The sequence below is a fragment of the Octopus bimaculoides genome, chromosome 29 (genome assembly GCF_001194135.2).
Source record: "Octopus bimaculoides isolate UCB-OBI-ISO-001 chromosome 29, ASM119413v2, whole genome shotgun sequence".
In the NCBI taxonomy this organism is placed as follows: Eukaryota; Metazoa; Mollusca; class Cephalopoda; order Octopoda; family Octopodidae; genus Octopus; species Octopus bimaculoides.
In genome coordinates, this window is record NC_069009.1 from 11,206,870 (window position 1) to 11,224,369 (window position 17,500).

The 17,500-nt window shown below is 36.3% G+C and overlaps 2 protein-coding genes across 2 annotated transcripts in view; both read right to left on the reverse strand.

Annotated features, from left to right (window-relative positions):
• The window catches only part of LOC106871602 (leucine-rich repeat-containing G-protein coupled receptor 4-like), a 61,891-nt gene extending 61,511 nt beyond the window's left edge, over positions 1-380 (reverse strand). Inside the window, exon 1 of the mRNA XM_052977856.1 lies at positions 367-380. Within this exon, the coding sequence (XP_052833816.1) occupies positions 367-380 (14 nt within the window). The remainder of the gene's footprint in view (positions 1-366) is intronic.
• Positions 381-388: 8 nt separating this feature from the next.
• LOC106878985 (TLR4 interactor with leucine rich repeats) overlaps positions 389-17,500 on the reverse strand; it is a 30,327-nt gene continuing 13,215 nt past the window's right edge. Inside the window, exons 6-12 of the mRNA XM_014928363.2 lie at positions 15,155-15,226; positions 12,861-12,932; positions 8,291-8,362; positions 5,673-5,744; positions 4,490-4,561; positions 4,130-4,201; positions 389-543 (exon numbers count right to left, since the gene is read on the reverse strand). Coding sequence (XP_014783849.2) covers positions 444-543; positions 4,130-4,201; positions 4,490-4,561; positions 5,673-5,744; positions 8,291-8,362; positions 12,861-12,932; positions 15,155-15,226 — 532 coding nt within the window. The 3' untranslated portion in view covers positions 389-443. The remainder of the gene's footprint in view (positions 544-4,129; positions 4,202-4,489; positions 4,562-5,672; positions 5,745-8,290; positions 8,363-12,860; positions 12,933-15,154; positions 15,227-17,500) is intronic.

The window sequence follows — 17,500 nt, forward strand, 5'->3', positions numbered from 1 at the left end:
CAAGCTCCCTACTCTCTCGACTTGGTAACGTGTGACTTCTGGCTCTTTCCCAAACTGGAAATTATGATGAAAGGGAAGTGAGAGGAAATTATGAGGAAAGCGATTGCGGCGCTCCATAATACTCTCTCGAAGGCATCCCAGAAGTGTTACCAACCGCCACAGTCCCCTGAAACAAGTGTGTGCAGTCCTAAGTGGAGTATGTTGAAGATGATTAAATAAAATTTGTGAAATGTACAAAACTGTTTTATTTTATGCCCAAAGAATGATTTTTTTAACACACCCCGTATTTCCGAGCATGTATAACATTCGATCAAACCAACCTTCATGCTATTTCAACACAGATGTTACAACAACAAAACACAATACCCGGAAATAATCATGTTGACTCATTAAAATTTAAACAACTCATCGTTATTAATTGCCAACTGTATTACAAAGTTTTTCTAATAAATAAATATTTGTTGTACATACATGTAATTAATACTGGGAAGGAATAAGAACACGCCATCCTCAAAGTTTTGTATTCGGTTGTTGCGCAAAGATCTGGAAGAAAGGAACAAATATGTTATAAGTTAAAATACAGTTAATATATGTATTCTTTGATTCGTATATTGACTGAACTAAGACAATAAATACTGATGCTCACAGTAAGGTTTGTCTCTTATTTCTTATGATTTTTCTGTCTGTGTAGTTTGAACTGGAGAACTTTCATCAATCTAACTTAGATATCCTAAACGAAAATATTCTGTAACACCCGAGCAACAAAGGATGGGAGATGATAAGCTATGAGACTTTGTTGTGTCCACGATATGAGTTTTACATAACATTCTCTTCTAATGTACAAACATATTTCTTCACTGGTAATATAATGTCAATATATACTTCACTGGCAGCATTGCAAGAAAAAGAAATCATACATAATTAAAACACTTCTCTTCAGAACCACTTTAACGGCAATATTCAAAGTAGATATAAGAATTAAAGTTGATTTTTACACTGTTGCAGAACATATATATATATTACAGTCTGTCATACCGGCCATGATGAAATACCACAAGGTATAGAAAATACGTATTCGCCTTTATATATTTAATCCTTCATATTGAACACTCAATATTTCATATATTCAATAAGACATATTCCATACATTCAATAAGACATTCAATACTTCATTAACATTGTACCATCCATTTTTATATTATATATGATATATTCCATATTCTATATCTCACATTAATTTTACAAGAATATAAATAAAACAGAGTTGGAACTCTTTTAAATAAAATAATATATTCCTCTATACACGATCATACAAAACCCTTTTTTTGTATTTATTTTTACTCATATATATATATATATATATATATATATATATATATATCCTTCATAGTATCAGTCCATAAACTGTTGGATTGTATTTCATGGGAAATAATACTTTAATGTCTTATTTAAACACTAGAAAATTGTAAAATCTAGTAAGTACTATGTAGTAACATACAGTATCGTAAAGTACACTAGTTATACATGATACATTCATTGATTCTGAATACCAACTTGTCAAAAACACTGTCAAATTAAGTTCTAATTACACGATATACAATACTGCAACTGGTCAAATACTTTATGGCATTCGCTTAATGACAAACGTATACATCACGTAGAACTAAGTAATGTCAACATTGTTTCATTAATGTGTATTCTTTCAAACGCCTTGAATAAATAGTGAATCTCTTAATGTGGCAACCACTACATAATATATATTCCATTACTATCAAATGTTCAGGCTGAGGGGAAAATCTGGTAATATTACAGTCCCATACCCATTGAGGCACTTCACAACAGATTAAAAACATTTACATTTTCAATTGAGACTAGTCAAAGATGGCTGATTTAAAAGCTATTTAAATAATGACGGCGGTAAATTCAAGATGTCCACATTTGAAAAGTCCAGCTGTTATTTCAATACCCAGTAACAACACTGTAGTAGCTGTGTAAGGCAACTTCTTACTGGAAAAAAAAAACTATGTTGCATGCTATTAAACAGGGTTTTTTCTCGGAATGTAATCAATTACTTTTTGGCAATGAGACTCATGTCATTCTCAACTGTTAGGAAAGAGTAATACTTGTAATATTTAGAATCTCCTCTGCATCATCCATTCTCGATATACTTTTTAACACTTTGGGATATTTGCTGATGTTTGACAAAAGCTTTGATAGAATTATAAGAAAGCCATCCTTGTCCCACCCTTATGTGAATATATCAGGTTCGCTTATTTGCACATTCCCTTGTGGGTAATTAAAAACATTTGGGAATTGTTTGTTGAATATTTCGTTTATCCTAGACAGAAGAAGCTGTAGTGCACTCAGGTAGACACTTTTGAAATCTGTAGAAGTCATAAGCGTTCTTTTTTTTTACATTTTCATCTGCCCAGGTTTCACTTTTCGGTTTCTTTTTTTTTGTTTCTGCATAGCAGAGTCTGAGTGTATTTTCGATCTCAATTCGGTTAAAAACACAGTTGCTGAAGAGTAGCTGATGATGAAAATGAAGATGATAGAAATAATTACAATGATATGATGGTGATGGTGGTCCGATTGTACCTTTTTTTTAATTGAATGAAATTTAATAGTATTTTAGAAAGTCTAATGGAATTAAAAATTTATCTTAATGCATTTGTGTACATAAACTAATTACATTTTATGTTACAGAATAACAGAAATAAAATTTCTTTGATTGAACCCCTTTCTAACATAGAAGTATCCAAAGAGCATTTACGGCATATAATGCTTTATGAGTGCAAAAAAGAAACTCTGCAGCCGAAGCGACTCGAAACATACTCTCAGTTTATGGGAAAGAATGCTTGAATGAAAGAACTTGCAGAAGATGGTTTGCAAAATTCAGAAGTGGAGATTTCAGCCTTGAACAGGACGTGCAGTTGAGTTAGATGATTAGCTCCTTGTGGCATTACTTGAAGAAAATCCTGGATTATCAGTTGACGAATTGGCAATAAAGCTTAGTCCGAACCATACAACGGTTCATCATCATCTTCAACAACTTGGAAAATTCCTAAACTTGGAAAATGGGTGCCTCATGAATTGTCCGAAAGCAACCTCAAATCCCGAGTTGACATCCGCTCTTCTCTCCATTCCCGCGAACTAAGTTCACCATTTCTGGATAGACTTATAACTGTTGACGAAAAATGGACCTTCTATCGAAATGTTAAACGTCGTAAACATTGGCTTGGTAAAAGGGAAACGCTCAACCACAACCGAGAAGGAAACTTCATGGGAAAAGGGTTCTTCTCTCTATCTCGTGGGATTGCAAAGGCGTAATTCCCTTTGAATTGTTACCACCTAATGCAACAATCAATTCACAAGTCTACTGTCAGCAATTAGAGCGTTTGAACCAAGCTTTGAAGAAAAGAAACCCACTTTAGTGAATCGAAAAGGAGTGATGTTTCATCAGGACAATGCGTGACCCCACACTACAAAGATCACATACAGAAGATCGAAGAACTTGGTTGGGCAAAAATTCCTCATCCACCTTACTCTCCCGACCTTGCTCCTTCAGACTAACATTTGTTTCGTAGTTTACAGAATCATTTGGGGCACATAACTTTCACAAGCCATGAGGAGGTCGAAACTGACATTTCAGAGTTCTTCGCTTTGAAACCAAAAGACTTTTACATTGATGGCATTAAAAAGCTTGTAGATAGATGGAAGGAAGTCAGAGATAATCAGAGAAAGTACATTGATGATTAAATTTCAATTAAATTCAACATTTGATCGCTTGTTTTCTTCATTCAAAATTCGGACAGAACTTATTATTGGATGACCTGATAGAAGAAAGAAATTGTGATGACAAGGAAGAAGATAAGAAAAAGAAGAGAAGGAAGAAAAAAGAGATTAAAAGGCAAAATAAGAAGGAAAAGTAAATAGAAGAGAAGAATAAAGAATTGAAAAAGAAAAGGAAGACGGAGATGAAGAAGAAAAGAAGAGGAAGTGAAGATGAAAAAGAAGAGAAGAAGAAAGGGTTGATGAAGAAAGAAAAGAGGAAGAAATATATAAGGAATTAAAAAGTGAAGTTTTGAAGAATGAGAGAAATACTATAAACAAGAGCGTTTCAACTTACAGTGTTCTTAAACTAGAAAGATTTTGGAAGGTTTCTGCTTTGATTCCTTTGATATAATTACGATTCAAATCTCTGGAAATAAAATGTAGCTAAGAAGAACTTAGGTGGAAAATACATGTGACAGAATACATATATTATGGCTAAACAAAACAATTAACTGAAGTAAAACATGGCAAATTGATCACGATATTGATAAAGTTGATGATGATGAGGAGGTGGATTATGATGATGATAATGGCAATCACTAACACTGACTGATTCCTCCTGGGAAGGAATGAGAATATCGATAGAGAGCGGTAAAAGGAATACACATCGTAATATCTTCACTGAAGCACTAGCAACAAAACTGACCCAACTTACAGAGATGTCAAACTGAAAAGAGGGCGAAACATTCCTGATTCTGTTTCCTTGATATCATTATTAGCTAATTTCCTGTAAAATATAATTGAGATGAGAAGAAAGTGAGTGGAATACATTTCTGATAAATTATCACAAATTATAGCTAAAAAATTCAATGATGGAAGAAAAGGTAACTAGATAACGACGATAATTATGTTAATTGCACTGCATATGATGGTGGTGTTATTAGTGATGACCATCGTGATAAAGCAAAGAATTAAGTAAATGACGGTAGTGTTGGAGATGATGGTATGATGTTGATCATCCTGATGATGACGCTGATAATGATGTGGATTAGGATGTTTATGATGATGTTGATTATGATATTGAGGATGTTGGTGGTGATGTTTCTGTTGCCGATAAGGATGATGTTGAAGAGGATTTAGAAGTGGATGCACATGACAGTGGAGTTTTCATGTTGATGAATGTCAATGAAGAAGGAGAGGATGATGGAAATTGACGATGTTGATTGTTGAAATAAGAAAACAATGATGACGACCATGATGACGATGCTGAGGAGGAGGCGGAGGATGGCGTCGATTATGTTGAGGGTGGTGATGGCGGTGATGCTGATGATTTAAACAACTCAAGTATGAAGTTGAACAGAAGATTCAATAGAAATAATTGAATGAATGTGTGTAAAAAATATGGAATATGAAGGACAAAATATGCTTTCATACAAGAAAAACAAGAGAATACCGAAGAGAAAGAGGAAAAAAAAGAAGAAGAAGTGGAAGAAGAAGAAGAAGAAGAAGAAGAAGAAGAAGAAGAAGAAGAAGAAGAAGAAGAAGAAGAAGAAGAAGGGGCAAAGGAAGAATTATGAAGTGATAAACGAAGAAGAGGGAGAAGAAGAAAAACAAGAAGGAAGAGAAGGGAATAATAATAAAAGAAGAAACCTCCCTAATTAACAAAAATTCTGATGACTAAATTTAATTTGGAGAAAAAATGAACACTTAGTTTTTTTTTACGATGGCCGAAAGCTTGTGCACTCGGAGAAAATAAAGAAGAAAAACGAAAGTATCAAACAAAATTAGTAACAGTTTAAAGTGCTGCAATCGTTCAAACCTAATTACAAGCAGGTGTTGATACACTCGCATACATTCATCTAGATACAAACACCATGAAGAAGACTGAACCAACTTACAGATAATTTAAACTTGAAAGATTGCGGAAGATTCCTGCATTGATTTCCACGATATCGTTACCAGATAAATCCCTGTAAATTAAAATTGATATGAGAAGAAATTGAGTGGCCTACATTTGCGATAATTTATCACAAATTGTGGCTAAATAATTAAATGATGAAAAATAGGTAAATAGATGACTCCGATGATTATGCTAAAAGTGATGAGTATAATGATGGTGGTATTAATGACGAATATGATGATGTTGATGAAGATATGATGCTGAGCATGGCGATGGCGATTCTGATGGTCATGGGTTTTTATGTTGATGAAGGATGTCGACGATGAAGAGGCCGATGTAATTGACGATGTCGAGAAAGGATTATAATTACAATGAGAATTATGGCAACGGGGATGGCGCGGATGATGGCGTGGATTACGTTGAGGGTGGAGAGGTGGTGATGTAATAATAGGAATATTAATATGAATAGAAACATTGATGACGATGAATGAATGGAATTACGTAACATGGAATTTAAAGGAAAAAAGTAGCAGCTAAAACGGATGTAACACAAGATAATGCCGAAAAGAAAGAATAATTAGAAGAAAAGGGTGAAGAGGGAGAAAAAAATGAGAAGATAAAAAAAGATGAAGGGAAAGAAGAAGAAGAAGAAGAAGAAGAAGAAGAAGAAGAAGAAGAAGAGGAAGAAGAAGAAGAAGAAGAAGAAGAAGAAGAAGAAGAAGAAGAAGAGAAAATAGGGATTTGAAGCTGGAAACTCATGGTACAATCCTTATTGTTTGTTATTAGGTTTTAAGTTGCAAAGTTTTCATTTAGGCCTTTTGTAAGTAAATTAGTGTGGAGGCGCAATGGCCCAGTGGTCAGGGCAGAGTACTTGCGGTCATAGGATCGCGGTTTCGATTCCCAGACCGGGCGTTGTGAGTGTTTATTTTGCGAAAACACATAAAGCTCCACGCGGTTCCGGCAGGGGATGGTGGCGAAACCTGCTGTACTCTTTCACCACAACTTTCTCTCACTGTAACTTCCTGTATCTGTTGTGCCTGTAATTCAAAGGGTCAGCCTTGTCACGCTGTGTCACTCCGAATATCCCCGAGAACTACGTTAAGAGTACCAGTGTCTGTGGAGTGCTCAGCTACTTGCACGTTAATTTCACGAGTTGGCTGTTCCTCGACGTCGTAAGCTATGGAGTGCCAACAACAACAACAAATATATTAGTAGGTTAGATTTTATCGTTTAACTTTTGTTGGTCACTCGTTTACTGTATGTATTTATAAATGGAATAGTATCCCCTTTAATTTTTTCGTAAGCGTCCTCCGTCGTACGATTTCCACTTTCAATACTTTCATAATTATGTTGTTTAGTAATTTTGATGGAGAATTCTGTTTTCTTTAGGAAGACTTTAATTCATTAAGTGGAATTTGACGTATTTTAGGGTCAAACACTATTGAGCAAATACATCTTGCCATAGTATATGAAAAGTAATGTTTGATGTGTGTAAGGCAGGGTGTCTATTTTTGTAATACATTGTTGTTGCTGTGGTGCTGCATGGTTTTGCATTAATGTTTAAGAACGGTATGCCATTATGGCTGTTATTTGTCAAGAACAGGATAGAGGGACGATGGGTTTTTAGAACGATATTGAACACTTGCAGATCATCATTTGATTTCTATGGCAAAGTAGAGCAGCTATTTTCAAGTTCTTGTAAATATATAATAATTCTAGTGAAACATATTCACTGATTTCAAAAATAGAAATTATACATTTCTAAGTCTCTCAGAGAGATTTATGCAGTAGTGATGCGATAAAGTAGTTGTATGCTGTCAACGTAATGTGACAGTCCCATGAAGGGAATAATACTACTGTTATATAGCCATAGGAAGCAGCACCGTGCCTTAATTCGAATATCCTATGAAGAGGAAGAGTTTTATTTTCGCAATTATTTATAGAGTTTTGGCAATAGATGCAGAAAGGGACGTAAGATTTATTATGTCATGCTATGCATTATATATATATATTTGTGTGTGTGTGTGTGTGTGTGTGTGTGTGTGTGTGTGTGTGTGTGTGTGTGTGTGTGTGTGTGTGTGTGTGTGTGTGTGTATGTGTGTGTGTGTAAAACAAACTAACATTTTTTATATGCTTCGAAATGTGTATTGTAAGATACAAATAAAATGAAGATTTATTTTCGAACGCATATATGGAAGGGATGTGGTTCGAGTGCATGGCTGTTTCTTGACAATTTTTCTGCTTTGTAAGGATAATCTACTCTATATATCTACTATTCCAACGGCGTTTCTGCGTTCCAAAATAAATCATCAGGATGTTACACAGATTAATGTAACCATACCATTGGTGTTGCAATATTATGCAAACCATCTGGAAAAAAGTTTTATCGAAGGCGATTCACAGAAAACTAGATTTCACCCCTAAACTATTAGCGTGGTTCTGGGTGTATATCCCAAATCTCAAGAATGGGGCCACGCTCAAAAACAGAGATTGAGAAACAATAAAACAGCTTTGGAAAGACGGATGTGAGCTCTAAAAATAAAGTATGGGAAGATACTACGTATATAGAATTATATCGTCTATGAAATACACTAAAAGAAGACTGATTCAACTTACAGAGTTGTTAAGCTGGAAAGATCCTGGAAGGTTCCTGGTTTGATTTCGTTGATATTATTACCGGGCAAATACCTGTAAAATAAAGATGTTTAAAGACGAATATTCATGGAACAGATTTGTGAGAGAATATTGATATTATGGCTAAACAATTAGATAATGGAAGTAGATTAGAATGAAGAAGATGCTGCTGCTGATGATGATGATGATGATGATGATGATGATAATTAGTTGGTGACGGGCAGTGTTCAACACTCACTCAAATTATTACAAGTTGTATATTTTTTTAGTTTATGAGGACAAAATTATTATCTTGTTTTTTATGTTGGAAACATTTACTATCAGCCATGATAAAGTTGCAAAATCGGCACCACGTCGTTTTACAAGTTCTCTTCAAGGAAACGAAAACTGCCACAAATGCATTTACACCGAATTCGTTGGCAAGATCCAACCACAAAGTTAGATAGATTCAGGACGAAGTGACACATTTTCCGCTCATTATAGTCGATCTGAGGAAATATTCAAGAACGAATGTTCAGACTGGATAGAAGACCAAAAGACTATACTTTTGCTAAGAAAATTAGCACCATCGCAACATGAAAATTGTATTAATTATAAACTACCCCGAAAACCTGGAGAATTATGTTTTGAAGCCACAATAAGCATAATATCAAACAACTTTAGTAAAAAAATACCTTTCTTCAACATGAGATGGTCGTATTTAAATTTGATAAAAACATAGATAATGGCTTCATAGTATATTCTGGAATAGTAAACTGTAAGCGTGAAAGGTACAAACTAAAGGAACTAACAACGGATATATTTAAGTGTCTCATATTCGTTCAAGAATTAACAGAATAACATGATTCGAAAATTCGAACAAGGCTAAAGTAGAACAGGACCTGGATATTACTCTTCAACAGATATCAGATAACATGCCAACGGATAATAAATCTCACACATAGTAATGTGATATATCAAACATACAGGCTATGAGGCCAAAAAAAAAAATAAACATAAGAAAGTGCAAAGTGGATCCGTGCACGAGATGCAGTAAAATACACAACCGGTATTACTGTCCATTCAAAAAACTTAAATGTTTTAGGTGTGGATTTCGAGGTCCCAAATGTTCTCATTTCCGTACAAAAATAAGGAAAGAGTTAAAAAATGATACATACAGGAAACGTAATGTAAATAGATATGGTGTACCTGAAAATGATAAGGATAACGAAATATATAACTAGTTTGTAAACATAAAAATAAGTGGAACAAATGTCATATTAGTGCGATATAACAATATTAAAAGACAAAACATGGAGTGTGCTTGGTAAACCCGGACTAAGTAAAACTACAAAAGCTACGAGGGACGTTTCGAGAAGAAAATTTTTGTCTAAACGTGAATTCAATTTGAACGTAACTTTCCGAAGTAGAACGGTAAATGAAAAAGGTTTATGTGCTAAATAATCCAATAAACTATTTGGAATGAATAGGATGCAGAAATACGATCTCTGCTATTTACCCATTGACCATTATTGCAAAAAGGTAATAGACACAGGTACAAGTTCTAATACCGCGTCTGGCAAATTGCAAAAAGGATTAAAGATATTATTTCCAGACGTGTTTTCAAATGCACTAGGTGCGTACTCGAAAACGAAAATAAAATTTGAGATAAAATAGAACACAGCACTGATTTTTAAACACCCCAAAAGTTAAAACTCCAAAAATTTATTTTAAAAACTTAGTGAATACGGGTTCAAAGTGACAGCAGATAAGAGTTCTTTTTGCCTAAAATTGGATATTTGGGGCAAATCATACATAGAAAGGGTCGGCATCCGGATCATACCTGGGTATCAGCAATTAAAAATATGCCTTGCTAAAGAATGTGTCATGAGCAGCGCTAGTACAGACAAAATTAGAGCTAGAGAGAGTACAAAAAATTAGAGTTATCAAAAAAGTAGAATAATCTAAATGGGCTGCAACCTGCTGTGTACTTTAAGAAAAAGTATAACATCATTCTGTGCTGATTTTTCCACTCGGTTAAATGAATGACATAGAACGTTCAACGATCCGCTACCTAACCCAGAGGACATATTTGTGAAATTAAATGGTGGCAAGATTATTTTCTAAATTGAATCTCCCTGACGCGTATCTACAAATTAAAGTAGACGATGACTTTATAATTACAACATGTTACCATTTGGCATAAAAGTCCCACCGCTGACCTTTCAACAGATTATAGATAAAATGTTAGCGGAATGTGAATTCGCAATTGCTTATCTTGATTACATATTGATTAAGAGTGAATTAAGAAGTCTGCATCATGCACAACATGAGGGAAAGGTATTTAAAAACTAAGTTAATACGGATCTAAAATGAGATGAAGATGAGTGTGATTTCTTTTTGCCTAAAATTAGATATTTGGGGAAAATCATACATAGAAAGGGTCGTCATCCTGATCCTACCCGTGCATCAGCAATTGAAAATATGTCCTGTCAAAGAATATGGAGACATTACAAGCATGTTGGGGTTTCGTGAATTATTACCAAATTTGCATCCCTAATATTCAAAACTCTCTTGCGCTATTAAATTGCCAGCCAAAGGAAGGAATGAAATGGCATTGGACGCCACAATACCAAGAAGCCGTTAAAGAGTTAAAAGATATACTAACTTCCACGCTATCTTTAACACACTATGACCCGGAAGAGAAAATAATAGTAGCTTCAGATGCCACTGAATATGGCATCGGAGCGGTAATTTTGCATATGTATGAAGATGGCGATACAGAACCCGTAGCACATGCACCATGTAAACTATTGCACGCTGAGAGATATTACTGCCTGATTCAGAAGACGATTTGGCAATTATTTATGCTGTAACAAAGTTCCAAAATTTCATCCCTGGCAGAAAGTTTTGTCTACAAACTGATCATCGCTCCTTGTTGGGTATTTTTGGCTCTAAGAATGGCATCCCAGTACATACTGCCAATAGATTGAAGAGATGGGGAGTCATTTTGTTGAACTGCAATTTTAAAATGGAATACCTCTCCCGAAAATAGTTAAACCACACAGACTGGTTATCTAGATTAATACCTAAAGATGTCGAACCGTTTGAAGAAAGAGCAATTGTATCGTTAAGTGCTGGAACAGAGATAAAAGCATTTTGTTAAACATGCTTAATGAATTTCCAATAAACATAGACAAAATTAAAGCCAAAGCACTGAAAGATATTTTTATAAATAAAATGAAAGTAACATTGAAAGAAAACAAAATACACGCCGGACTGAAAATTAAACTTTCAACACATATTCCGTGTGCGAAAACATCCTAATGTATGCACAGAGGATTGTGGTACCACTTACACCGCAAAAAAGAATTCTCTAAGATTTTCACGTTGAACATCCAGGATTATCGCGCATGAGAGCGCTTATGAGGAGCTATGCGTATTGGCCGACGATGGACAAAATATCGAAAATCTTGTAAAATCCTGTAAAAGCAAGGCTCTGACAACGAAATAACCTGCTGTAAATTACAACCATGCCCAAATGACTGAGACACTTTTGTCCAGGCTCCTCAAAGTCTTCACTATATTCTTGTCATAGTGGATAGCTATGCAAAATCTCCGGAAGCATGTATATTTTGACAGCTTATGTCCTCTGAAATAATCGATTTCATCCATGAGATATTTGCTCGATATGATATACTGGATATCATTATGTCCGATATTGGGACACAGTTTAAAGGATCTCAATTCAGACATTTCCGCCTGATGTTCCAAACTAGTCATATAACCACGGTCAAATAGTCAGGCGGAATGTTTTGTGGATACGTACTAGAGGGCATTAAGAAAAGCGAACAACTAAAAGATTAATGACTAGCTTTTAAAACCTTCTCAGGATATACAAAGTTACTTCAAACCCAAATGCGCCGTTAGATAAATCACCAGCTGAACTAATGTTCCCGAGAAAGATTACGTCCAATACTCAACATACTGGTGTCAGGCAGAGGGGGAAAAAAGACTTGGAATATCGATAATGGCAAAGACGGAACGCCGAAAAATTTAGAAGTAGGCGAAGAAGTGCTTATTAAAACATACAGTCATGGGAAAGAATCATGGGATGATGGTATTATTTGTAATAGAATTGGGAAAACGATCTATATGGTAAAAAAGGCAAAAGGAAAAGGGTTCAATTTCAAAAGACATGGAAAACATTTGAGAAAAAGGTACACCGAAGATAATGATAAAAAATGAAAAACTGGTGGGGGTGGGGGTGACATTAATGGTAGTAGCAGTAATAGCAGCAGTAGTGCCGGTAGTAGTACAGGACGAAAATATGGAGTGGATAAGAACAAGAAGAGGGGGGGGGAAGGACACAATGTTTTACATGTTAAAAGATATTAAGAGTCATACACTCACAGACATACATATTTGCAGATATTCACAAATAATCACACATTTCTATCAAAAAGTGACAATGTAGAGAGAGGCAGGGACTGGGCTCGAAAAAGAAGAATATTTGAAATGCTTAATTATATATTATCAACGAGATATTATCAACAAGACTTATTCAACTCACAGGTATCTTAAACTGGGAAGGTCATTAAAGGATCTAACTTCAATTTTTTGGATATCATTTGCATTCAAATATCTGTAAAATAAAAAAAAGTCCGTTGTTAACAGAAAAATTAGAAGTGTTTTATAACAAAAAGTATCATGACTAAACAAATACTTGGTCGGAAGAAAAATAAGGTAGAAATTGATAATGAGAACAATGAGGAGAAGAGGAGTTTCTGTGGTGATGATTGTAGTGATGAATACGGCGATGAGACGGACAAGATGATGGTTGTAGTGTTGAAGGTAATGTTGCTGTTTCTGATAATGGTGATGGTCATGTGTGTGATAAAGATTTTGAGGAGGATAATTGCGATGATGATTATTATTTTGGTGATGTCTGTGGAACTGGTGACGTTTCTGGTGAAGATAATAATTCTGAAGGCGATGAAAATGATGCAAATGATTGTGAGGTTGATAATATTGATAATGGTGATGAAAATGATGGGACTGGTTATGAAGAATAGAAAATATACAACAGCAGTAGAAATGTTAAAGGAAATTTGAGACGACGGAAACAATACAAATGTAAATAGCTGGAAGAAAATGTTGTTGGGAGTAGGAGAATAAAAAGAATAGAAGAAAGGGATCGAAGAGAACAGCAAGTTGGGGTAGAATGTCGAGAACAACTAAAAAAAAAACAGAAAGGATAAGTCAAACGACAGCTCCATTAAAAAGCAGAAGAAGAAAAAAGGAATCGACAGAATAAGACGAATAAGAAAATACAAACACAAGTAGTAGGATAAAATCGAGAAGCACGAAACAAAGAAGAAGAAGAAGAAGAAGAAGAAGAAGAAGAAGAAGAAGAAGAAGAAGAAGAAGAAGAAGAAGAAGAAGAAGAAGAAGAAGAGGGGGAGGATTAGGTGGCAACGGGAAGTCTTCGACACTCACTCAAATTATTACGAATTGTATATTTTTTTGTTCGAGAAGAAAATAATAATCTTGTTTTTAATCTTGGAAAAATTACTGATAATGTTTCCATTGAAAACACAAAAATGAAAGGTGGCACTAAAGAAGTAGTGCAAAGCGTAAATGTAAATGCATTCTCAGCAAATGAAGCAGAAGTAATAGGAAGAGATATATCACAAGAATACGATGATGACCAACAAGGCATAGTGAGGTTACTGTGCCAATATATTAGAGAGACCAGGCTCAATCTACCCCCACCCAACCTGAGGTACAATGTCCGACGCAAGCTCAAATTTGAAATCGAAAAGATAGATGTTGTTCCTGAGCTATTCCAGACAAGAAATATAAGTGAAAATAATAAGATTACTTAGACTGCAGGTATTTTTGCTGCAGATAGAGTTAGATACGAAAGAAAAGAGCAAATACAACGTAAAGAACCATATTGGCGAATTTCTATGAAACAACCCAAGTTAAAAAAAGGTATTTAGGACAAGTTGATAGATTGATAAGCGGGGAACTGCAGAAAGAAAGCATAAGAATAAGGCTGGAAAGAACATATAGAACAAGAGATAAAGATTATGATGTGATGTTGGAAGAATTGAAACAAAGAGGAGTAGCAATGAAAGCAAAACTGGAAGGATATGACAAAAAAAGACAGTTCAGGCAAAACAGATTGTGTGAGGCAATTCTGAAGAAACTAATTCAGGAACTATATGGGTGAATACACGTAACAAGGACACCAGATGCAGAGGAAAGCAAGGTATTTTGGAGAGAGATCTTGGACCGACCCGTAGAGCATAATGATGTAGCGTTGTGGCTGCATGAAATCCAAGAGAGTTTAAGAAATATAGAAGTCCAAAGAGACATAAAGATAATTACAGAATTGATTTTAAAAAAGCATTTAAGAAAATTCCCAAATTGGAAGAGGCCAGGACCAGACGGAGTCCAAAGCTGATGGATAAAGAAGCTGAAAGGTCTCCGTAAACTGATAGACCAACAGCTAGATGAGTGATTGCAGAAATACGCACTACCCGGCTTGAAGACAAATAGAAAGTCATTGTGGTACCAAGGATCTTTACAATGGCCTTTATGAGTACTCTGATGATGAAACTATGATGATAAGTGGATAACAAGAAGAGGAAGGAGAGGAAGAACACAAAATGTTAAACATGCCAATAGATATTATTTTTCAAACACTGACTGACATACGTATTTACAGCTATTCACAAACAATCATTCATTTCTATCGAAAATGTACAGAGAGAGACATGGACATGGCGCGAAAAAAAATTTGTAATATTAATAATACATTGTCATTGAAATATTATCAACAAGACTTATTCAACTTACAGGAATCTTAAACTGGGCAGGTCATCAAAGGCGCCTGCTGTAACTTTCTCGATTTTATTTTCATTCAAATATCTGAAACATAAAAAAAAGCTCGTTGATAAGAGAAGGTCTAAAAGAGTTTTATAACAAACTATCATGACTAAACAAATAATTGGTAGACGAAAAAGAAAGTAGACAATGATAATGAGAACGATGAAGAGGATGATGATGAAGGGGAGGATGAGGGGGAGGAGGTGGTAGTGATGAATACGACGATGGGACGAAGGAGGATGGTGGTAGCGTTGAATATAATGGTGCTGTTGCTGACGATGGTGATGATCATGTTTGTGACAAAGATTTTGTGGAATTATGATTTTGGTCAGTCTCTGACCGCAGTAGATAGGGACTAAGAACAGTTCCTCGCTTTTCAGATGATTCAAAGTGCCATGTTTGACTTCTTTAGTGCGGAAAGATGCATCCACCATTCAATAGGCCCTTCCTTTCTATATATTCCTTTAGATTTCATACAGAACCAAAAGGTTTTTATATTTGAGCTTCTATAACTCTTTCCACCATTATTGATTTTAGTCCGAGTGTACGGTACGTCACTGTGTGGCATATCGTATCCTGGATCTTCTTAGTGGGGTCCGTATTTAACTTTACAGCTATTCCGTCTCTCTCTCCACTAGCTGTCCAGTATTTTAAAGTTTCTCTTCAGAGAATTGTATTCTCCGAAGAGATGACTTGGTTGCTCCAGCGAAAAAAAGTGTAGAAAAGTTAATTAAAGCCTTTGCACCAGTTTGGCTTTGTGCCAATTTCGGGCATTCGATAACAATATGCCATATCGTTCCACGTCTCTCACCACACATTTTGCATTTGTGGTTATGGCTGGATAGATTTCACGTCCGGCGTCGAATGAATGCCGTGGATCTGGGTGGCGGAGGCGGATCACTGCGAAAGTTGATAACAGCTTTTGAAGTACAGGTAATCAATGGCTAGCTGCACGAGGGGTAAATCACCTGGTTTGGACGGTCTGCCCTATGAGCTTTACGCTTACATGAGACTTGTTCGGTGACCTCTTAGCAAACGTTTACTGCAACTGGCAGCAGAATGGGTGAATTTCCAGTTTTTTGAGCCGACGAGCGGTGGCGTTGTTGAGAAAAGAGCCGAACACGGGGTATTGTATTGAGAAGTTTAGGTCTATAATTCTGCTGAATGTAGAATTCAAAACTCTAACCAAATTATTAACAACAAGGTTGGCACTTGTCATCGGGGATCTGGTAGGGGAGTCAAAGACATGTGTCATCCCGAAGTTTCATCGATGACAACTTCCACCTCATGCGAAATATTATTGAGGAAATGGCTAAAGAAGCTGGCACGGGTGGAGACATGATCAACAGTCTAAAGCTGTGTCGACAAGGTGGTGGTCCTCAAGGCAGCTCATCTCGAGCCTCTATACAGGGGCTTGGTCGCTGCAATGCACAGGGGCATCTGTTCGGGGATCAAAATGAACGGTCATCTCCAAGAGCCGTTCAACATCAGGCACTCAGTCCGGCAATGTTGTACACTCTCATCTCTCTTGTATGCACTGACTCTTGAGCGTGTCGGCTTATGCGAACGACGTCAATGTAGTGGTGTCGGATCATAAACACATGAAATGATCGGCACCGATCTCAGGGGCTATGGGGCGGTTTCAGGAGTGACAATTAAGAGGAAAAATCAGTGGGCTTCCGGTTCGGTACCTGGAGAATCAAGTCCATGCTATCCAACAGCTTCGTTAGTCGCTGGACAGATGAAGCGCTTAAATTGCTCCGCGTTTCGTTCGGTCCGCACCTCCAGATCGACAAACACTGGGACGAGGTAACAAGTAGGGTGACTACTCTCACTCAGAAAGCTATACCTAAAAGGTAGGCCAGAGGTAACTAACAAGTATATCGCGTCCGTCATCCACTAACGCTTGACCGTCGTGCCATATCCTGGCCACCGTCTATTTACACTGGAACGTATACATTTCCGCTTCTTGCGAAAGGGATCTATCCCGATGGTCAAGCGGTCTGTCAACTGTTAACACACGTTGCGTAGTGGCCTGGGCATGCCGTGATTGATGATGCTGAGGCTACGACATCTCCAGTGCTTCGTTGGTGGTGAACAGGGCTCGAGGGGGAACATTTGGAAAGTGCAATGCTTGGACGTCAAAAAAGATTAGTTAGACATATTTCCGGAGAAATTTCCTGCTAGCATCGATGGATAATTTTCAAAAATCTCTGGCCTATAAGTGCTACCGGGGAGCTTTGATTGTTCGCGATGGACTTTACAGGCACGAAAGTATCGTCAGCGGAGCATGTTCGAAATGAGTGCAGGACGACG